The sequence below is a fragment of the Acipenser ruthenus genome, chromosome 3 (assembly GCF_902713425.1).
Source record: "Acipenser ruthenus chromosome 3, fAciRut3.2 maternal haplotype, whole genome shotgun sequence".
Lineage (NCBI taxonomy): Eukaryota > Metazoa > Chordata > Actinopteri > Acipenseriformes > Acipenseridae > Acipenser > Acipenser ruthenus.
In genome coordinates this window covers 88,040,030-88,064,082 of record NC_081191.1, presented here as the reverse complement: position 1 = coordinate 88,064,082, position 24,053 = coordinate 88,040,030, and the positions used below count along the sequence as shown (strand labels likewise).

Genomic DNA, 24,053 nt, shown 5'->3' with positions numbered 1-24,053 from the left:
ACCCCCAAACTCTTAATTTGTAGTTTAAGTTTTGATGAGAGACTGCAAGGGTCAAGCTCATGTAATCCCACATTTCCTTTTAGTTGGTTCTGTGAGCCCACTAGCATAACCTGTTTTATCTGTATTCAACATTAGAAAATTCTGCTTGATGTCTGTAAGGCAAGTAGCTAGTAACACTCAGGCAGAAGAAATTATTATTATTATTATTATTATTATTATTATTATTATTATTATTATTATTATTATTTATTTCTTAGCAGACCTCCTTATCCAGGGCGACTTACAGTCGTAAACAAAAAATACATTTCAAATTCCTGGCTTTAGGGACAAATACAGCTGGGTATCATCAGCATAGAAATGGAAGTTCACTCCGTGTCTGCGGATAATGTCACCTAATGGTAGCATATATAATGAAATCAGCAAGGACCTAGAATGGAGCTCTATGGAACACCACAGACAACTTCAGATAATGCTGATTTTACCTCCCCAGTAGAGACAAACTGAAATCTATCAGAAAGATAAGATTTGAACCAGGATAGGACAAGGCCAGTTGAGTCCCTCCATACTCTCTGTGCTTCCTACTGTTCACCTGTCCAGCATTTCAGTAAAGCAGGATGGGACAGAAAATTGACTCTGGTTCAACATAAGTGAGAGATCATACCATGCTGCAGAAGGGGCACGTGCCCCCACCCCACTTTGAATATGGGGGGGGGGGGGTCAAACTATATATTTTGCCCCTCCACTTTTTTCATTCATTATTTATGTATTATACCTTGTTTTGTTTGGCATTGGTTTGGTTTAAAGTCTTTAAAATAAAATATAAAAATGGATTTATAAACAATCACAATAAATTCTCCCTACACATATTGGTTTGACCCAAGGTCTGCACCGTGGCTGACGTTGGCTAAAACAATAAGACAAAATGTTGTTAATTGAATGTGAACTCGACAAGCGGTCAGGAGAGATCACTGCACAAAATATTAATACTTAATATAGGCATGTATTTTTTATTTATTACTCGCAAAAATATCTGAAGGAAGAGAGAGTATAAGACCATTATTAAAAGAAAAAATGGTAAGGAAGAGAGCTTTTTGTGTTTCTTCTTAATAAATGCTCAGTAAATATTCTATATTTTATGCTGACACACCTGTCCAATTTTGTTCGTTTACTATTACAAAAACAGTAACTTGAAAAAAATGGAACAGTAAAAATGAGGTTTCCAAGAGCTTCTTAGCAAAAAAAATTTGCCTGGCTTCGCTCAGCAGTTCTTCTTTACCTTTGCCCCCCAGTATTAAGTTAGGCGCCCCTGGAAGCAAAGGATTCACCAAGAGTCGGCGAATTGCAGCAAAACCAATATGGCCACGGCCATGGAAGAAGTTAGTCTCCAGCACGGAGACACTTTTATCAATTTAGTTGTAGATTCAGAGATGGCAAATCTTTTGAAAATGGGCATTGAGTTGTGTATTTAATAAATATGTAGCGCTAACAAAAATATTGATGTAGATATTAGCCAACAGTTGTATTGTATTTGAAAAACGGCCTATGCTGTTAGATCCTACCTTTTGTACGTACCCCGACTGGGCTCTGGTGTACAAGAATTAGATATGAGACGAGATATATGAGACGTGTATGTTATTTGTTCTTTTATACTTCAAACAAATCAATCAATCAATCATAACAACGTAAGAAGAACATAAGAACATAAGAACTTAAGAAAGTTTACAAACGAGAGGAGGCCATTCAGCCCATCTTGCTCGTTTGGTTGTTAGTAGCTTATTGATCCCAGATCTCATCAAGCAGCTTCTTGAAGGATCCCAGGGTGTCAGCTTCAACAACATTACTGGGGAGTTGGTTCCAGACCCTCAATCAATCAATCTTTATTTTATATAACGCCTTTCATAGTGGACCACCATCACAAAGCACTTTACAAGGTGCAGTAACAACAAGAAAATCCATAACACTTTAAATACAGAGAAATGCATAATACATGTGATACAGTAAAAACAAACAAAGAAAAAACACAATGCATAATACATTAAATACAGTGGGAAGTGCATAATACATGACAGTAGCATAATACATGAAGTAGTAGCAGCAACATAGTAGCTAATAGCAGATATCAGGCTTAAAGAGCATGGAAATATGTTATAAAGTTGCAAAATTGGGGAGAACTGTATTTGAAAGTGTATCTATTAATATGTTTATAAATTTTTACAATTGCAGGCTAGCTGCTTTCTACATTTTAATGTAACAACCTAGCCCTAATATCCCTATAATATTGGTCGGTTAAAGATAACTAAACCTTAACAGAGATAATAAGGCTTTAAGTTCTTAGTTCGTCCCAACAAGCTTTGCGTTTATTTTGTAGTCACAACGTCTTGAACATATCCTTGGATTTTATGTTTCTTGCACAATTTAATTTCAGTGTACTTTGCTATTTGGCTGTCAACGCCATCATCACCTTCCCACTAGTCTAATAGCGTGCTATTATCCTCACACAAGTCAACCACAGCCTTGCAAGCAGCAGCAACAATATCATCAGCCATGTCGATTCACCAAACTGTTGTTAAATCCCCTGCACCAATGAGCACCAAGTGATGTCACTTCTGACTCAGCGATGCAGTGCACAGATGAATAAAACAACACAGCCAATGCTGTTCATCCCATCTGTTTAATCTGAAGCCGGGCTGTGCTTGCTCAGAAATGATTAGCGAACACGGTGATCAGGCTATCAGCGCGCATGTGCCAAGAAAAGAAAACAAAGGCTATAAATATGAGCAGCACGACTGTCTCTTCTCAGTCTTGCATGGTGTTACTTTGTGGAAAGATAGAAAACTGTTTAAATATTAAAATAGAATTCACAAGTCTAATTATCTATGTCTGACTTTGTCTAACTTTAAATTAATGTTATTTGTCTTATTTGTTCAACTTTGTTCTTTTCACTGTTTTAGTCTGCCTTTATTTTGCGCCATCTGTCCCTTTTTCTCCAGCGACTGCTTCTGTTCAGCAGTGCTTAAACTTAAGCTCAGTAATATCTTGCTGTGTTCGGCAATTTTTCTTTTTTTGTTAATTTACCAACCACTACTGCCTCTTTGGGGTAATCGGTTATTAAATGTACTGTACAGTATATTTGTATTATGTTAATATTATTTATATAATATTTTACTTTATTTTTTTTAAATCTTGTTGTTAGCCATATCAGGCTTTTTTTCAAGGTGTTTTTAAATTACTATTTTTTTTTTACTGTTTGTATCTGATCAGTCTTTTATTAGGTCTATATAAATTATCTGCTAATTACAGTGTTTTTCCTTTGGCCTTAATTGTGACTTCAGTTTAAGGTCTTAATTTTTCCTGTTCTTGGTCTTTGAACTTTGGATTGATTTAGATTCAGGGACAACTTAAAGTTAAATAAATACACATTTACATTTTCAAGTACATTCGGTGTGTTTAATATATATGTCTTATTTCGATCTCACGTTTTATATTATTTTGTTTTTAATGTATGAAGACTGAATGACTAAGTGCTTTAGCCATGTTATCAATTGAAAAAGACATGATGGCTGACTTTAATAATAAAGTAATTGAAAAATTTGCCACAATAAGACATAAAACAAAAATATAACATAAATGCAACGTGAAAGCGCTTTGAGTGACACAGAGTTCAAAGGCTGTCTGTCTATTCAGCGTTCTATTACAGCTTTCTAAGTACAATCTACGCAGAAAACACGCTTTTCAACTGTACCAGTACAATTGCCACAGACTGCCCATTCACAACGGGCACAGACATCAGAAGTTCTATTTTTATTGCATTTAGCAACCTGGCATTGTCTTTTATTCCGTGTGCCAGTGGGCGCAGCGCTGGCTGAAGGTTGAGGGGCATTTGCCAGCCGGCTTTCGTGTCTCTTATCAAAATGTTTCTGCCGTAGCTCCAGGGCTAGCTGCAAAATGAAGTCCCTCCGAGTGATTGAGTTGCCGGTGCACTCCTTGTACAAAACCAAAGCGTTGATGGCTGCCAGGTCCTAAACATTATAAAAAAAAAACAGACCTGCGAGTACCTCCTTTGACCGAATACAGCCGTGCCATTTGATCCAGTATATCCACACCGTACTTCGTTGCGTTGTAAAATGCAGCAGTCTCTGGCTTTCGTTTAGCATCAGTCCTGATCGTCACTGATCTGTGCAGAGAGCTTAGAATACGCACATTTTTTATTATTATTATTATTATTTGCACCGTCTCACTCACTCAGGGTGGCACAGTCGTTCGGCCTGAGAAGTGTAGTGTAGTGTGGAGTAGTGGTTAGGGCTCTGGACTCTTGACCGGAGGATCTGGAGTTCAATCCCTGGTGGGGACACTGCTGCTGTACCCTTGAGCAAGGTACTTTACCTAGCTTGCTCCAGTAAAAACCCAACTGTATAAATGGGTAATTGTAAAAATAATGTGATATCTTGTAACAAAGTTGCCCTGGATAAGAGCGTCAGCTTAGAAATAATAATAATAATAATAATAATAATAGGTTATTACAAAGCCCAGTCTAAATTGTCGGCTATATTGTATTGATTTCAATATGCCGCATAAACTGCAGGTCTGGCAGTTGAAGAAGCAAGTGCTTATAACTTATTCGTTTTTACGATTATGCATCTGAAACACCGTGTGGGTATTTAATTCAAATATTTAGTAACACTAAAGAATGGACATGCACAAGATATTCACATACGCGGAGATATTTAAATTTGAATTTGCAAAAGCCGTTCAAAAAGCGGCTATGGCGGTGCTAGTGTTAAGGAATTCTTGGAAAAGTGCCCCTAGTGGAGTCACTCTTGAATTCTGGATAATCAAAGAAAATTGACCTTTTTTATCTGTTGCAAAATTGTTTTTTAAGCCATTATTAAGGGGAAATAGAAAATAAAGGCAGGCAATATATTTCAGCTTTTCATTAACAGGTTGGGGTGATTTAGGTAATGCGTTTTAATAAAAAAAAGGTCCTGTTATCATCTTTAACAAAAATACAGTATCTGGGGACAATCTTTTTGTTAATTTGACCATGAAAGTTCAGGACGACTGAATGTTAATGGCCATGGAATCATTAAGTGATATGATGTCAGTCTAAGGGCAACTTTAAGGAGTTTTTGATGAATGTCAAAAACAGACGGCCCCCTGGGATGTGAACAAACCATTTTTATATGTTCTGCAGTGAACCGCTGTTGATTGATATTGTAGTTGGATAAAGCATGGCTAAAAAGCAAACAAAGTGTATTGCTTGCTTTATTTACCTGAAAAAGAAACAAGGACCAGGGGTCACAAATGGAGATTAGATAAAGGGGAATTCAGAACAGAAAATAGAAGGCACTTTTTTACACAGAGAATTGCGAGGGTATGGAACCAACTCTCCAGTAATGTTGTTGAAGCTGACACCCTGGGGTCCTTCAAGAAGCTGCTTGATGAGATTCTGGGATCAATAAGCTCCTAACAACAAAACAAGCAAGATGGGCTGAATGGCCTCCTCTCGTTTGTAAACTTTCTTATGTTCTTATTTGATCAGTCACTAAAAGCAACCATGCGCATTTCATTATAATTCACCAACCAAGTAAATCCACTTAATGTAACATAGCAATATGTTATTACTGGTAGAGATCAAGTTCATACAAACCACCAATGAAGCAATGTCCCCACTATGAATAAAATCAATAAAGAAATGTATGCAGTGTAAAAATCCATAAAAATGTTACCACAGTATATATGCCAAGTATTTTCGCAATTTTCCCAGGTTTTCTTCCCATGGTTATACTGCGCATTTACCATACTTTACCCTTGTTTTCCATCTTTATTGATATGTTTTACCATCCCTCGCTATTCTTTACAATGCTTACCTTTGCTTTACCATGCTTTATTACACTTTGCTATGCTTTTAATATGGGAAATTTTTATAAGGGAAGAATTAACAAATCTGCATGAAATAGCAATCCGTCGAAAACCTTATGAAGTCTGTACTCAACAGCTGACTTCTTGGAACATATCATACACGTGCTTGAAAATTTAGATCAATTATATGTCTTTCTGAAAAGAAACATGGTACAGTAAGTGTAGGCAGCCTTTTGTCAATCATGATATGGTAAGCAACAGTTTAAAGCTGTTGTAATCAGCAAACCAATTCCATTAATCTTACCTGTTGTATAGGGTTCAATTGTTGCAGTTTTAAAAAAAATAATGTTATAGTAAATATGATGTCTAGTTTTACACAGGGTTAAAGGAGGTTTGCAGTTTTCTTTGCCTTTATACTCGGAGGAAATGTGTTTCACTTCCCAGTTGCTGCCTGAATATTTTCTCACACGTTCTGCCCAACAGATGGAAAAGTTGCCCCCCTAGAAAAATAGTACTGTAAAACCAAGCTGATAAAAATGCAATATGAATGTCTCAAGTTTTAAAATAATTTGTGAGTGTTAATGATTTAATTGCAATATTCTTACCCTTCTCTTCAGCTTCCCCATACGACCATTCAGTTTTTCAACACAGATAAAAAAAAATGTTTAAAGAGGAAAGGAAATGTAATTTTTTTTTGGCTAGCATCACTGTATCATTTTTCAGCAATTGTCTCTCATTTGAAATAATCATGGTCTGTGGCACTATCCCTAAAGTAAAGTAAAGTAAGGACTTTGACAGGATTAAACTCCTTTTAAATTGCCCTGTCAATCTGCATGGCAGCCCAGGATGCCCATGGCGAGAGCCCATCTGCTGCAATGATGCTGATAGTTGAGGGCTGTGGATGGGTTCTGAACAACACTGCCCGTTACACACAGTTTAACTGGACATGCAGCAGCGGGATTCCAGGAGCTACATGTGGTCAGCTGGTCATATAATGAATACCAGTTAATGCTGTGTTAGGAGGCTACATTTGAAACTGTTTCAGTGTCATCTGAGTTTCTGAACCTTTGCATCACTTTCCTGTTGGTGCATTGCTTGCCTGTGACATTTACTCTCCAGATTGTGTGTACCATTTGTAAATGCTTTAATACATTTTTCAGCTCGCCTCTGATGTGTGTGATTGGTCCCTGCCGTGTACAGACAGTGTGACTGTTCATCACTTTGATTTGCACGATATTAGAAACCCAGAACACAGTGCTAAAAGATCAAGGCATCAGAGCCTATAATGAATGTACTATTCTTTCAAATAGGCAAGCCATGGCTGTTTTCACCCTCTTCACTTGGTCTACTTCTTAAACCCTAACAGCCGTTTTACCAGAGCTTGTATTGACCAAGTCTGTGGCCACAGCATCAATGCCTTTGAGTATTATAGTAGTTTAGATGCCTTTCAGTAGCACGTTGCGAGGTTGTGGTGATGATGATAATATCTCCCACAAACGAGTTTATTACTGGATTGCACACTTTGTTGTAATTTCCATTATAACCACTGCAATTGGCTTGAACAGCTGAATTGCTTACTCTAATAGTCATGTGGCAAAGATACTAAAAGTAGTGAGTGGAAATCCTTCAACGCATCCTATTTATTGTTAAATGTTCTTTTAAATGTAAATATAATGGTTCTGTATTGAAGGTTTTTTTTTTATTCAAGAACAGCTACAATGGAAGGAGCCACTGGTAGAATGAACCACAGTAGTAATATTTTCATATGTTGACATACCAGCAGTACCTGATCCCCTCATCATATATGTGGTTTGGAATTAGACTTTTAAACATGCTAAACCCAGCACCCCAAACCCAAGCCATTCACACCAATTTACTATATATATATATATATAACAACCTTTTTCCCCCATTTCACTTATATGACTGTCACTGGTTTCATTGAGTTGATAATCCTAAATTGGGACTGTGCCATAAAAGGTGGCATAATTAATTGTAAACCCTGTACAGTATATATATATATATATATATATATATATATATATATATATATAAGTGAACATACAGAATGTATCTAACTCTTTTTTCTCACTTTGTTTTTTTTATGTGTGGTTCTGGAAATGCCATTCATGAACTTTATACTATCTATCTATTTATCTGTCTATCTAAATATCTATACTATATTCATAACCTGTAAATCTACATTTGTGCATTAACTGAATATTTTACTGGGAAATTTGAATAGTAATTGAAAAATAACACAAAAACATGGGGGTTGTGTCCATCAGCAAGCATCACTGGAGGAAAAAAACTGACAAATGTTTACTCTGTTATAATGATTTCCATTACACGAGAGTAGATGTTAAAACTTCATGCTGATTTGAACTCGGCTCTCGCCAAGATAAGCACCAACTAAGACATAGCTTTACAGTAAACTAATGTGATCCATATGTGTCTCCATCCATTTACGTTTCCTTCCATATGATGATGTAGATATCCTTCTGTCTGGTGTTAATGGCTGAAGTGTAATGCTGGCTCCAGGGATCAGCTTATTTTGCCTCCCTGGCGCATCAGCACACACAACGGCTGCGATGCTGGCTCCGGGGATCAACCACAGTGCGGCCTCCCCAGCGCATCAGCATGACAACCGTCTGGATTGAGCTAAGTAGGGTACATCTTTGGGGTTTTCAAGTGGGCACCTTCCATCCTCAGTGTTTCGTCGACTAGCCCACGACACCTCAAGAGGGCTTGACGGTGATTCTGGCGTCCCAGCATCACCCCCCTCCGTCCCCCACTCAACTCAGCCCAGCTTACTTACCTGTACATCAGCGTTTCTTTCTTTCTATTGTGCTTGAGATCCCCAGCCAGAATCTTTCCGTCTCAACCACAGCCAGTTGCTGCTCCTCTCTGCTGCTTCAGATAAGTTCTTCACTGTGCGACGCAACTCTTGACCGGGTTGTAGAGTGTGCCACAAATCCTCGACAACCCACTTCCACTGGGTAAACCCGAACTCTCCATCCTCGCTGTTCCGCTTCAGTGGCAGTTTCTTCCTCTCATACGCCTCATCTACAGCATCCTCCCATGGCACTGTTAACTCTACCAGGTGAACAAGGCGTGCTGATCCAGACCACAAGACAATATCTGGTCGAAGGTTAGTGGTGGCAATCTCAGGTGGAAAAATAAGCCGTTGACCAACATCTGCCAGCATTTTCCAGTCTCTAGCAGCTTCCAGTTGTCCTGGGCGAGGATTGGTTTTAACACCTTTTCTTGGTGGTTGCTCTCCTGGGCGGAGGAATGTTGTCTTTTGTGTGTAATGTTTTGATGGAACAGGTGACAACTTATTGGTCATGTTACGCTTGTCTTCCAATGCTAAGGCCAAACATCGCAGCACCTGGTCATGGCGCCAAGTAAACCGTCCTTGGCTAAGAGCCACCTTACATCCTGTCAAAATGTGCCTTAATGTTGCAGGTGATGAACACAAAGGACATGAGGGATCTTCTCCTACCCAGAGGTTTAGGTTCTGTGGTGATGGGAGAACATCATATGTTGACCTGATGAGGAAACTGATCCTGCTCTGTTCCATTGACCATAGGTCTTGCCAGCCAATCTTGCGTTGTTCCACACTCTCCCATCTCATCCATTCTCCCTGCTTGGCCTGGGAAATGGCCTTTATACACCTCATCCTCTCCTCCTGCTTTTGCACCTCGTTGACTACCAGCTTCCTCCTTTGAGCTGGGGCTGCCTTGTGCCATGTAGGAGGAGCTGAACTGAAACCAAGACCCCCTCTTCCATGCTGAACTTGCCCCATGATATCACCAATTCGAAGGGCAGCCTTTGCATCTTCCACAGCTTTCTTTGCTGCCCACTTTCTTCCAGTTTTCAACACAGGTGCTGCCTCCCTTACGCATTTATCGCGTGACTCTACAAATGTCATTTCCAGTCTGACCTTGGCGCACTTAAACTCCTCGGTTAGAGCAGAGACTGGTAGCTGCAGTATTCCTTTACCATAAAGTCCCACTCTGCTGAGGCAGCGTGGAACTCCCAACCATTTCCTGATGTATGAACTGATTAAAGCTTCCAGCTTCTCTACTGTTGTCAAAGAAACCTCGTACACAGTCAATGGCCACAGCAACCTCAGCAGTAGACCAAACTGAAAGCACCAGAGTTTCAGTTTACCTGGTAGAGCGCAGCTGTCTATGCTCTTCAACCCTTCCACTGCTTGTTGTCTAACTTCTTTATATATATATATACAGTGCCTTGCGAAAGTATTCGGCCCCCTTGAACTTTGCGACCTTTTGCCACATTTCAGGCTTCAAACATAAAGATATGAAACTGTAATTTTTTGTGAAGAATCAACAACAAGTGGGACACAATCATGAAGTGGAACGAAATTTATTGGATATTTCAAACTTTTTTAACAAATAAAAAACTGAAAAATTGGGCATGCAAAATTATTCAGCCCCCTTAAGTTAATACTTTGTAGCGCCACCTTTTGCTGCGATTACAGCTGTAAGTCGCTTGGGGTATGTCTCTATCAGTTTTGCACATCGAGAGACTGAAATTTTTGCCCATTCCTCCTTGCAAAACAGCTCGAGCTCAGTGAGGTTGGATGGAGAGCATTTGTGAACAGCAGTTTTCAGTTCTTTCCACAGATTCTCGATTGGATTCAGGTCTGGACTTTGACTTGGCCATTCTAACACCTGGATATGTTTATTTGTGAACCATTCCATTGTAGATTTTGCTTTATGTTTTGGATCATTGTCTTGTTGGAAGACAAATCTCCGTCCCAGTCTCAGGTCTTTTGCAGACTCCATCAGGTTTTCTTCCAGAATGGTCCTGTATTTGGCTCCATCCATCTTCCCATCAATTTTAACCATCTTCCCTGTCCCTGCTGAAGAAAAGCAGACCCAAACCATGATGCTGCCACCACCATGTTTGACAGTGGGGATGGTGTGTTCAGGGTGATGAGCTGTGTTGCTTTTACGCCAAACATAACGTTTTGCATTGTTGCCAAAAAGTTCGATTTTGGTTTCATCTGACCAGAGCACCTTCTTCCACATGTTTGGTGTGTCTCCCAGGTGGCTTGTGGCAAACTGTAAACAACACTTTTTATGGATATCTTTAAGAAATGGCTTTCTTCTTGCCACTCTTCCATAAAGGCCAGATTTGTGCAGTATACGACTGATTGTTGTCCTATGGACAGAGTCTCCCACCTCAGCTGTAGATCTCTGCAGTTCATCCAGAGTGATCATGGGCCTCTTGGCTGCATCTCTGATCAGTCTTCTCCTTGTATGAGCTGAAAGTTTAGAGGGACGGCCAGGTCTTGGTAGATTTGCAGTGGTCTGATACTCCTTCCATTTCAATATTATCGCTTGCACAGTGCTCCTTGGGATGTTTAAAGCTTGGGAAATCTTTTTGTATCCAAATCCGGCTTTAAACTTCTCCACAACAGTATCTCGGACCTGCCTGGTGTGTTCCTTGTTCTTCATGATGCTCTCTGCGCTTTAAACGGACCTCTGAGACTATCGCAGTGCAGGTGCATTTATACGGAGACTTGATTACACACAGGTGGATTCTATTTATCATCATTAGTCATTTAGGTCAACATTGGATCATTCAGAGATCCTCACTGAACTTCTGGAGAGAGTTTGCTGCACTGAAAGTAAAGGGGCTGAATAATTTTGCACGCCCAATTTTTCAGTTTTTTATTTGTTAAAAAAGTTTGAAATATCCAATAAATTTCGTTCCACTTCATGATTGTGTCCCACTTGTTGTTGATTCTTCACAAAAAATTACAGTTTCATATCTTTATGTTTGAAGCCTGAAATGTGGCAAAAGGTCGCAAAGTTCAAGGGGGGCGAATACTTTCGCAAGGCACTGTATATATATATATATATATATATATATATATATATATATATATATATATATATTCCATTTAAATATTTGGTTAAGTGATTAAAGCTAGTTTGTGAGATTCAATAATCTTTATTTGATTAAATGCCCTTCTAAAAGTAAAGATGAAGACAGTAAATCAGATTAATAATGACAACATCAAGGTTTCCTTCCCAATTTTATCACTGCTGAACCCATAGCAGAGTCCCCATTGGATTATGTGCCAAATAAGCCAGAAACATTTGTTTAAGGATATATTATCTTGAATGATTTCCTACCTATTCAAATAAAAACCTGATCGTAACTGGTTCTCAGATACTCACTGAGCTGTGATTCAATTCCCAGCTATTATATGTATTTCTGACTGAAAATAATTAATGGGTAATTTAATGGGTATTCCAGTTCCTTCACAAAGAAGAGGAATTTGATTCAGGTTTTATTAGGAGCAGCTTGTTCCTCTACGGCTAATATATTTTAGTGGTTTGTTGGAAAAGCCTGGCAAAGCAGCATTCTCTTAGCTAAATTAGTTCTCCTTTGAGAAAAGGATAAGGAAGGTTGTTATTTGTTTTTTGCCTTTGTCATGAATGAATGATTTCAACAAAGTAAACTTGCAAAATAATTGCTTCCAAAAAGCAAGGCTGGTTCTCCAAAACAGGTAATTGCATGGCTGATTTGTCTTGTGATGAGAAAACCAGTCCAAAATCTAACATTCAAAATATGCAACGTCTTTAAGTTTACCTTCCATGTAACATTTACCTTCCCTGTGTTTCCAAGCACCTTAAAACAATTGGAGCGTGATTTTTTTCTGTTCTGCATGGGGTTCAATGTGCATAAATCTTTGTACCGTGAAATGTATTAATCTATCTCATATACTGTTTCCACTAAGCAATCTGGTATTAGAGCTACTAGGAGGAAGCTGTGTGGTCCAGTGATTAAAGAAATGGGCTTGTAATCAGGAGATCCTCGGTTCAAATCCCACCTCAGCTACTGACTCATTGTGTGACCCTGAGCAAGTCACTTAACCTCCTTGTGCTCCGTCTTTCGGGTGAGACGTAATTGTAAGTGACTCTGCAGCTGATGCATAGTTCACACACCCTTGTCTCTGTAAGTCGCCTTGGGTAAAGGCGTCTGCTAAATAAACAAATAATAATAATAATAATAATAGTATATAGAAACCCAAAAGGTGCTGCATCTTCCTGAAAACCATGCCTCTCTGACGCTTTTCTTTTCTTCTCTCTCTGCTCAGGTGTATGCCCAATCACTGCGAGCATGGCGGCAAGTGTACTCAGACCTGGGACAGCTTCAGGTGCAGCTGTGAGGGGACAGGCTACACTGGGGCCACCTGCCATAATTGTGAGTATAGGGACTGCTCTTAGATTCTTACACTGTTGCGATGTATGATATATGAGTCGTACTTCAAGTTTGCACTTTACACACAGAGCTTTACTTTCTGTAGAGCAGCCTACTTTTTTAGATGCATCATGCCTTGGTAGTGTGGATACACACAGCTTACAAGAATAATCAAGCAAACCAAATGTAAGAAGATTTAAAGGTACAACAACCCATCCTTTATTAGCAACTTTCTTGCAATTATCTAGTCATTTTGTTGAATGCTGTTCTTTTTTTGACATTATGTTCACTGACTTGACTGAAGTCCATTTTCCCTCCCACAACATGGTAAGCTTGAGGATAAATACCTGTAAGGACCTCTGTGTGATAAACTCAAATGTGCAGTTTAAGAAGAAACATATGATACTACAAACATTTTTCATAAAATAGGACATCTGGTACTACCCCAGGTAAAAGAAAGTTATCAATTTGCTTCATTTGCCTTCCAGGACATCTTTTACACTGGAATGTCAGTCATTTGACTGATTACTAACTTGAAAGAAGGCATAAAGCCATAATGAAATCTCTCCTTGGTCTGGGTGTCCATCACACTTGAATGGTCCTTGAAGATAGTGGGCTGGTTAGGGAGATAGAGAGGTGGTCAGTGGATGAATAACATCAGCCAGAGGCACAACTGCAGCAGCTTTGTAACTTTTATTTGAGCATACAGGGCGTCAGGTTTCTGTTAGAATATTACATGATATATATTACAGCTATATCAGTAATTAATTCCTTCACACATTGGAAAAGGTTCCCATTTCCAGAGCTCATCTCTTACACCCCTAAGGTTTGAAGTGCTCTCTCTTTCTCGTGCTCACTGCTAGACTGCATGCAGTCATTCAGAAGAGTGGGGCTGAAATACATAAACACTACCACGTTCCATGAACCACATAGCCCGGGTACGTACTCGAGTTGCCCCCCCACACCTCCGTGTCCATGTTTTTAAATCACTCGAGTTGGCTCCCAATTCGGGCGGGAGCCCCATTTCTCTGGTCTGATTTCACTCCTCAGGCTGGCCTGAATTCTAAAGTCTGAATTCGGGCTAGGAGGAAATTACATCACTAAATGTCAATCCAAAATGTTGCAGGGGCGGGAGCATACCGTATAAAGGGACATTTTTGCTGGTATTAATTTCGGCGGATTTGCTACCTTGGGGGATTTTGACGATTTTTGAATTGTCGTTTTCACTTAGCATGGTGTTGCATTTATACTTTTAATTCCAAAAAGATTAAAATAAATGTTTACTTAATAAAATATGTCTGCTAAAACAGTATATCTTACAGTAACTCGTTATACTGGCATCTACAATGTCACTGCAGCAACTTGAAGAACAACAAAAAAGGCCTTCTAATCAGTTAGACTATCAAGCACTGGTACAATTAGCTCCATTTTATATAGTGCAGAACTAATTTATTTTAAAGTTTTGTTTTGTTTATGGATCGATCCCGCCATTTGCTTGTCTACTCTTGTGTCTGTGTCTGTATGTGTAATTCCTAGCCAGCGTGTGGTGCCTCCTGTGTCTCCCCTGTGATTGGTTGTTGTTTGTCTGTGCCCATTGGTCCTGGTGTGTGGCTGAGGACCAATGGGATGTGTGTAAGCTCCATTACCCGATTAGCATAAAGGGGTGTGGCTATGTTATAAAAGGCGCTGTCCCGCCAATTATGGGTTGTTGTGGTTGAAAGCTGGTTGTTGTCCAGAAAGCTGGTGTTCAAGTGAACACTCAAAACCATGAAAGTGCATCTCAAAGCCAGGCCAACAAATAGAGATACATTTAACCTAGTGTTGTACCAGGTATCACATAGCCTTCTTTAATAGTGAGTGGTGTGGAACATGTCTTAAATTACTTATAGATTGTTGTCTACAATCAGTTTAAGAAGAAAATGAAGTCAGGACAATAGAGGAATCAAAACCAAAGTGTTAATGAGAGGCAACAACATTGTTTAAGGCTTGGTGAAATAAGTTAAAATAATTGGATGTACAACTTGATTTGAACATGCGCAAAAGTAGGAGAAGTATGGAAAGAGAAACAACTGTATTTTTTATGCCGGATGATAATTTTACAAGTAAGAATGGATTGATTTCTTATTAACACTAGCACCGCCATAGCTGCTTTTTGAACAGCTTTTGCAATTCAGATTTAAATATCTCCGCATATGTGAATATCTTGTGCATGTCCACTCTTAAGTGTTACTAAATATTTGAATTAAATACCAATACGATGTTTCAGCTGCAGAATCGTAAAAATGAATAAGTTGTAAGCACTTGATTCTTCAACCGCCAGACCCACAGTTTATGCGGCTGTCATGGATAGCTGAGTTGGGTGGAGGTGTAAAAATAATAAAATCCAGACAATGGTATGATATTCCACAAGTTGTTTTCTTTTTCCTTTATTATTGTCTTCAAACAGTGGTAATCAGGACAGGACAACAAACAAAAAAAATGTCCAAACAAAAGAGAAACGCTAACTGAAATGTGGAGAGACAAAAACAAATAAACAACAAAGTAAAATTATCCAGACTCTGGGTGGCTGTCCTTGCCTTTCTGGCCGTTCAGGTGTCCACCCTCCTGGTTGGCTGTCTCTCTTTTAAATTAGTTTGTTTAGGTCTGTCAAAAAAATCACAGTTAGCATTTGTTTGGTTTTATATATATATAACCCTCCATACCTCTCTCACACTCCTTCGTGCTTTCAGATACCAGCCTCGACTGCTACAACACGGCCCCCTTTTATGTGCCGCGGAACGCCCCCTAATCAGTGGAACACCAATCAGCGATTGGCATTTTAATCGCCTCCCAATTCTGGGACTTTCCAGCACATTCCGTACAATACAATATAGCCGACAATTTAGTCTGGGCTTTGTAATAAAATCAAAGTCGTTGTGAAAGAACATATTATATATCATTGAGTGCTGAAACACTAATGAAAGTCATTCTACACATCATATATTATTATTATTATTATTATTATTATTATTATTATTATTATTATTTTATTAGCAGTTGTCACAAAATATATACATTGAATCACAATACAGTGTGATATAGCTAGGCTACTTTTTTCTCGTCTGCCTGTCCTCTGAATAGAGTTACCACCAACAGTTCAAGCCATGCGAGCACCCCTGCACTCCACTCCTCAGGCAGAACGACTGTGCCACCCTGAGTGTGTGCAGGTGTACAAATTAAAAAAAATGTGCTTATTCCAAGCTCTCTGCACAAATCAGGGACCATCGGGACTGATGCTAAACGAAACCCAGAGACTGTTGCATTTTACAACGCAACGAAGTACGGTGTCTATATACTGGATCAAATGGCACGGCTATATATGGTATAATGTTTTGGACCTGGCTTTTGTTTGGAGCAACAGCAACACAATCGCTCGGAGGGACTTCATTTTGCTGCTAGCCCTGGAACTACGGCAGAAACATTTTGATAAGAGACACGAAAGCCGGCTGGCAAATGCCCCTCAACCTTCAGCCAGCGCTGCGCCCACTGGTACACGGAATAAAAGACAATGCCAGGTTGCTAAATGCAATAAAAAGAGAATGTTTGATGAAAGGTGAAAAGGCAGTCTGTGGCAAATGCATTGGTACAGTTGAAAAGCATGATTTATGAATAGATTGTACTTAGAAAGCTGTAATAGAATTCTGAACAGACAGACAGCCTTTGAACTCTGTTTCACTCAAAGAGCTTTCACGTTGCATAAGTTATATTTTTGTTTTATGCTATTTTTATAACTAGTTATTTATGTTTTATAATTTTATATGTTCATACAGCTTTCTACACTTGTTTACACAGAAGTTGATTTTGTGTCTATTTTATTACAGTGTTTCATGTTTATGTATATGTGCTCTTTTTGAATAAAATAAGAAAAAAGTTTAATTTTCAATGTAAATACAGTGTTTCTGCTCTGAAAATGTTATGTATGATGTTCATAAATAAAAATATTAAGTTGTATCCGATTGTTTGTTTTTCATTTTCATATCAAAGCGGTGGTTGTATGTAGTCTGAAATCTCGGCGGTTCTAGTGTTAAAAAAAAAAAGGCAAAGCTACACAAGCACAACAACCAAATGCAAAAGCGACCAAAGAAGGTGAGGGAATATGAAGAAGAGTATGTTAAAGATTTGAAGAGGCAGCAGAAACTAATGAAAAGGGTCTCTACTAGTTCCAATGCATTGAGAGCATCTTACCAAGCAGCTCTTCGAATTGCACAGTGCAAAAAACCACATTATATTGGTGATGTAGCGTTTCGCAGGCAGGCAGGCAGAAAGGAAGGAGACAACACATTGATTCAATTCAGCTCTTTTATTACTTCTCAAAGACAACTGCTCTGACTGCTTCTTTGCTTCACTGGAACAACACCAGCTTTCTGGACAACAACCAGCTTTCAATCACAACAACCCATAATTGCCGGTGCAGCGCCTTTTATAACAGCCCTACCCCTTGATGCTAATCGGGTACTGGAGCTTACACACATCCCATTGGTCCTCAGCCGCACACCAGGACCAATGGGCACAGACAAACAACAGCCAATCACAGTGGAGACACAGGAGGCACCACACGCTGGTTAGGAATTACACATAGACACAGACACAGTGTAGACAAGCAAATGGCAGGAAATACACTGGAGGAAGGGAGCACAATACAGGAGGAATTACAGTACACGACCACAGTAGTACAAAAACACAATTACACGGATCGCTACACTGAGATGAGAATCTTGTATTGCCAGCCGCAATGGATATCTGCAAAACCATGTTCGGAGATACCATAGCAAGAAGGATTGATGATATGGCCTCAGATGTCTCCATTCAGTTACTTGAAAAGCTTCGAAACACTGATGCATTTGCAGTGCAAGTTGACGAATCGACTGACATTTCTAATGATGCCCAGCTACTTGCATTTAGAAGATTCATTGAAAACAGCAAAATGTCAGATGAATTCCTGTTTTGTAAAAACTTGCCAAAACATACTACCAGTGCTGAGATTTTGGTGGAGAATGGCATCTCATGGGCAAAATGTATCACACTGTGTACGGATGGAGCCAGGGCTACGAATGGTTTGCAGAGTGCACTACTGGACGTGTAAGGCAAGTGGCACCCCATGTACTTTGAACTCATGTGATCCATAGAGAGTCTCTTACTTCCAAACAACTGAGCCCTGAATTAACTGTACTTGAAACTGTTGTAAAGTTCATAAACTTCATTAAGAATAAACCATTAAATACACGTCTTCTTTCATCTCTCTGTGATGAAATGGATACAGATCACTGGGCCCTTCTGTTTTATTCAGAGGTTAGAAGGCTGTCTCAGGGAGCCGTTTTAAGCAGAATTTTTGAACTACGTTCTGAAGTACACAATTTCTTAGTCAAGCACAACCAAACAGAACTGGCCGCCAATTTTAAAGACATGGTGAGATAAGTAAAATCAGCTTATCTTACGGATTTGTTTTCAGAACTGAGTAGGCTGAATGTGTCAATGCAGGGTTGCGGTGTCAACATTGTAAAACTGTACGACAGACATGAAGCTTTCCTTAAAAAGACAAACAAATGGCGAGAGCGAGTACTGCAGGGAAATGTTTCAATGTTTCCCTCATTGGACGAACTGACCGATATCCAATTTTAACATCACACCTGAAGTAATGGGCACCCTTTGTGCACACTTGATGGCAATGGAGCAGCAATTGCCATTGTGGAGTCTGAGTCTTGGTGATGTGACAAAAAGTGGGTTTAGTTTCCATTTTCTGAAAACACAAATAGTGTTCAAGCTTAACTGCTACAGAAGAAAACCAGCTGATTGAACTTTTTACTGACAGTGTACACAGAAATAGATATGAGTCAGCATCCCTTGCCAATTTCTGAATTGGTAGCCAGAAGGAATTCCCAGAGCTTGCAACAAAGGCTTTAAAAGTTGTTCTACCGTTTGCAACCACCTATTTCACTGACTGCCTTTCCACAATTTCTCCAAGGATTGACAAATTGTGCTCCTCCTGTCAAGCTCAAGTTTCTCTCTAATGTCAGTAGCATGGTTTCCTATTATTTTATGTTTTATTTTCTTAATGCTCCAGCTATGCAGTACTGAAAGGGGGTGTGTGTAATTATTGTGCTCTGTAGGGTTGTAAATCTCACACCAGTCACAATTCCAATTCACTCTTTTTTCTTTAAAATGACTTATAAGAATGTATTTACTGATAAACCACTACAAAGTATTTATTGCACAAATAACACACTCAACCTATTCCTCACACATAGCACCCTTTGCCCAGCGTTGGATGGAGGGGGTCCAGACACACAAAAGGTTGAAAACCCCTGTACTGATGGATTCCACACAGGATTTGTGTACCTGCACATTCAGTTAAAAGCAGCTTTTATAACTGTAACTTTGACCAGCAAGGTAACCTTAAATCAAAGAAAGCATTGTAGCAAAAAGCATTCCCTTAAAAGCAGCCTTTATCCGACTATGTGATGAGCAGACTTATATCTGACAACATTTGAACACACTTAGAATACAGGAAGGCAAAGCTATCACTGGAACATCAAGTCAGTACCCAGTAATGCTTTATACCAGCAATAGGTTTTATAATGAGAGTAGGATGTATTTGTCACACACTGAAATGCAGTTTAATCAAGCAAAATAAAACTAAAGGAAACATGTTTTTTTTTTTTTTTAACAATACACATTATATTCAAATTATTAAAATATTTGAAGAAGTTGACTTAGTTAACCCAAACCATTACCATTAAGTAACAAAATTTAGTTAAAGTGAACATTCAAATAGCAGGTAGATGCCAGTTAAAATGCACCAAAAAAATTACAAAGTAGCCTGGCCTCAAATGAGGACAATGGCACTTAATGGGTTAAGAGCAGTAATGAAACCAAGACCAGAGGACACAGTTAGAAATTAAGTGGAGATAGACATAGGACAGGGGGAAGCAGACACTTCTTCACACAGAGAGTGGTGAGGGTATGGAATGGGCTACTGTGACAGAAATACAGTGATTCTTGGTTGTAAATCTCCCTCCCGACCTGTGAGGGAGCTAAGCAGCGAGGACAGAGTTCTTTGGATGGGCTGGTCTGACAGTTCTTTCCCAGGGTTAGGAAATTGGCCAGTCTGGATGAAGGCGAGACTCTGTTGCAAGAACGCATTGACCCGGAAGGGAAACGATGTGGCAGCCGCAGATTGGAGAGGCGGTTGCACTTGTTTACCAAGGGGTCATGTGTGACAGCATAAAAGGGGACGGAGAATCGTGATCTGTTCCTTCGCTTTGGTTTAAATGTGAGTAGAACCGAAAAGGACAATGAAAATAATATGGAAACTGAAATAATGAGTGTTGTGGTTTGTTTGTTTGTAATTGTCTTGTCTTGGCTTGTACGTTACTATACAGCTAACAAAGTTCTGGAGCTGTCGCCAAGGGCCAGCACTAAACCGAACAACATTGCACCATTGTCACAAATATAAATTTACTCCAATGTGCAAAGTGTGGCTTTCATATTTTTGTGACTGGAACAATGTTTTATGCTACAAATCTAGTACAAAAACATATTGATAATTAAATGAATCAAAACAATATCGACTTGCATGCACTTACATTTACTGTGTACAGTAGGCTTCACATTTGAAGGATGCAAATAATCTTCACCTCAGCAAAGCATGCCACTTGCTGATGAAAGCAATGTCATCAAGGGAAGCTCTGGAAATGCATTACAGACTACCTTAAAGTAAAGCATGCAAACTTAATGTTGTCTTTAAAGTACAGTAGTAGTGTGATTCCATATTATATATATATATATATATATATATATATATATATATATATATATATATTGTAAAAGGTTTACCCTCGCTCGGGTTCGTTGCCCCTTTAAAAATACGACCCAGCACACAGAAGTGGATTTTTCAAGCGCGTTTGCGCTAATTTTTAATAAACACAAAACAAAACACACAAAAGCAAAATAAACACCTAGCTCCTCTTGGAGCACTAACTCAACTTTCAGGAACCCTTCCTAACACGGGACAGCTAAGCTGTTTTCCCGTCTTCACAAAACCCAGGTTTAACACCGCACTTACTTTTCTCTCTTCCTTTGGCTACTCTGAGACAGCACCCCTCTCTGCCTCCTTCCATTCAGCAGCCTCGAGCAGACTGCTTGCTCTCCTTTTAAACTCCCGCACCTGGACCTAATTTTTAATAACGCCCAGGTGCGGATGATAATTAATAATAAAACAATTAAACTAAACAATTAACAAACTAAATGAAACAATAAAGCAATCAATACGGTGCATTCTCACATGTTTTTCTTTCTTTTTACTTTGCAGGGAGGTTTTAACCCCCTCCCTGCCGTCTCTCACAACCCGCTATATTACATTTCCCCCCCCTTGTCTTTCCAAGACACAGGCCACGAGACGGCCACCTCCTCCCCTAAACCACAACCACCCACCCTCGAGTCCATAAATGTCAATTTTCGCCCTCTTCCACGGGCGAACTCGAGGGTGGATCGGTCCACCTCCTGGGTCAGCCCGGTAGGGGACGCGCACCGGCGACGAGGGACCCCACCGGTTTGTCAGGGGCGACCGGCACGACAACCGGGGCACGGGAGGCTGCAGTAGCGGGCAGAGGTCTGCAGCTGGGACCCAGTGCAGCGACGTCCGGTCAGCAAGGGGGAGCGAAGTGGCGACCAGGGGGAGCGTATGCGACGTCTGGGAGCAGCATAGCGACGTCTTAATGTCCGGGAGGAGCGGAGCAGGGGACCAGGTGGAGAACTGTGCCCGATCCTGCCGACTCCTGGGCTCCAGGTCAAGTGAAGGGAGGTCCAGGCTAACCGACAGGGTGTCCAGGAGCAAGGGGTGAGGGACTGGACGCAGTGACGCCGGACTGGACCGTAGGGGTGGTGGTCGGGGCTGTGGTGGAGGTACGCTTGTCACCTCCTCCCTAGGCTCCGGCAGCGGCAGCTCCTCCCCTCTGGGCTCTGGCAGCGGCAGCTCCTCCCCTCTGGGCTCTGGCAGCGGCAGCTCCTCCCCTCTGGGCTCTGGCAGCGGCAGCTCCTCCCCTCTGGGATCTGGCAGCGGCAGCTCCTCCCCTCTGGGCTCTGGCAGCGGCAGCTCCTCCCCTCTGGGCTCTGGCAGCGGCAGCTCCTCCCCTCTGGGCTCTGGCAGCGGCAGCTCCTCCCCTCTGGGCTCTGGCAGCGGCAGCTCCTCCCCTCTGGGCTCTGGCAGCGGCAGCTCCTCCCTTTCTGGCTCGGGAGACTGCGGAGCTGCGCTAGCCTGCTCCCATTTCTGGAGCAACAGCTCCAACTCTGTTGGCTCCCTTCTCTTCACTGGGGCCAACCCCATCTCTCTCTCCCATCTCCCAAGTTGCTCTCTCTGAGCAACAGCATTCATGGTTATCTGCTCAATCATCTGCAGTAAATCCATTTCTGGGTCTTAGGGGCGCCCACACTCTCTGACACCAAATGTAAAAGGTTTACCCTCGCTCGGGTTCGTTGCCCCTTTAAAAATATGACCCAGCACACAGAAGTGGATTTTTCAAGCGCGTTTGCGCTAATTTTTAATAAACACAAAACAAAACACACAAAAGCAAAATAAACACCTAGCTCCTCTTGGAGCACTAACTCAACTTTCAGGAACCCTTCCTAACACGGGACAGCTAAGCTGTTTTCCCGTCTTCACAAAACCCAGGTTTAACACCGCACTTACTTTTCTCTCTTCCTTTGGCTACTCTGAGACAGCACCCCTCTCTGCCTCCTTCCATTCAGCAGCCTTGAGCAGACTGCTTGCTCTCCTTTTAAACTCCCGCACCTGGACCTAATTTTTAATAATGCCCAGGTGCGGATGATAATTAATAATAAAACAATTAAACTAAACAATTAACAAACTAAATGAAACAATAAAGCAATCAATACGGTGCATTCTCACATGTTTTTCTTTCTTTTTTCTTTGCAGGGAGGTTTTAACCCCCTCCCTGCCGTCTCTCACAACCCGCTATATTACTATATATATATATATATATATATATATATATATATATATATATATATATAGACACACACACACACCACCACACACACACAGTCTAACCCCCCTGGGACCTGGAGAAATGTTCATTATATCAGGTTGTTCACTATAACAGGGTTTGGCAATTTGCTGTATCAGAATAATGAAGAAACGCCCAGATTGAATTGAACATCTTTATACCGTATACAGTAGTACTTTCAAGACAACTTCACACTGATCAACATTTAAACTGTATATTTAAAAGAAAACGGTAAAGAAATGAAAAAAGTACACTTACATGCTGAATACAGTAATTGTATGCCCTTTCTCTTGAAAAACATATCTAGCATAGATTGCTTCATATTTTTCGTGCTTTTCTCAATGCACGCTGTTTCAATCTTGTTACCTCCTCACGCCTGTTGCCATGGTTGCAGTTTGTGTGAAGATGGCAACGGTTACATACGTCACACATGACTCAATAGGTTATCTATGAATCAGCCTTATCTTCGAATTAGCCTACCAAGGTCTTTGTTTTCACTGAGAGAATAACACATTCACACTGGAGAAAGTTCAGTGTCAGTCACTGCTGAGATCTTGCTGTTTGTATCGTTAAAAAAAAAGGGGATTTGTTATAAGAAGAGTTTGTTATAGTGAAGTTACACTGTGTATGTATTTTAAATATGCTGTTTTCTTAACAGTGCATATGAGACCTACATACTGTAACATAGGGAAGTGCACCAAGGGCAGGACTTATTGAATTTTTCCATTTGCAAAAAAGTTGTCTTTCGTACGGTTTGGAACATTAACATTTTATTTCCTTTCACAAATGATTGAAATGCTTCTTTACACATTTTTGGGCTTTCCTAAGTGAAGTTTGTAGTGTTCGGTATGAAGTCCAGTTGTGGCTCTATAAGCCTGACAAGGACTC

General features: G+C 40.2%; 1 protein-coding gene across 1 annotated transcript in view; it reads left to right on the top strand.

Moving 5' to 3' along the window:
• Window positions 1-24,053, top strand: part of LOC117394379 (contactin-associated protein-like 2) — a 545,795-nt gene that overhangs the window by 348,226 nt on the left and 173,516 nt on the right. The window contains exon 11 of the mRNA XM_033992589.3: window positions 13,001-13,107. Coding sequence (XP_033848480.1) covers window positions 13,001-13,107 — 107 coding nt within the window. The remainder of the gene's footprint in view (window positions 1-13,000; window positions 13,108-24,053) is intronic.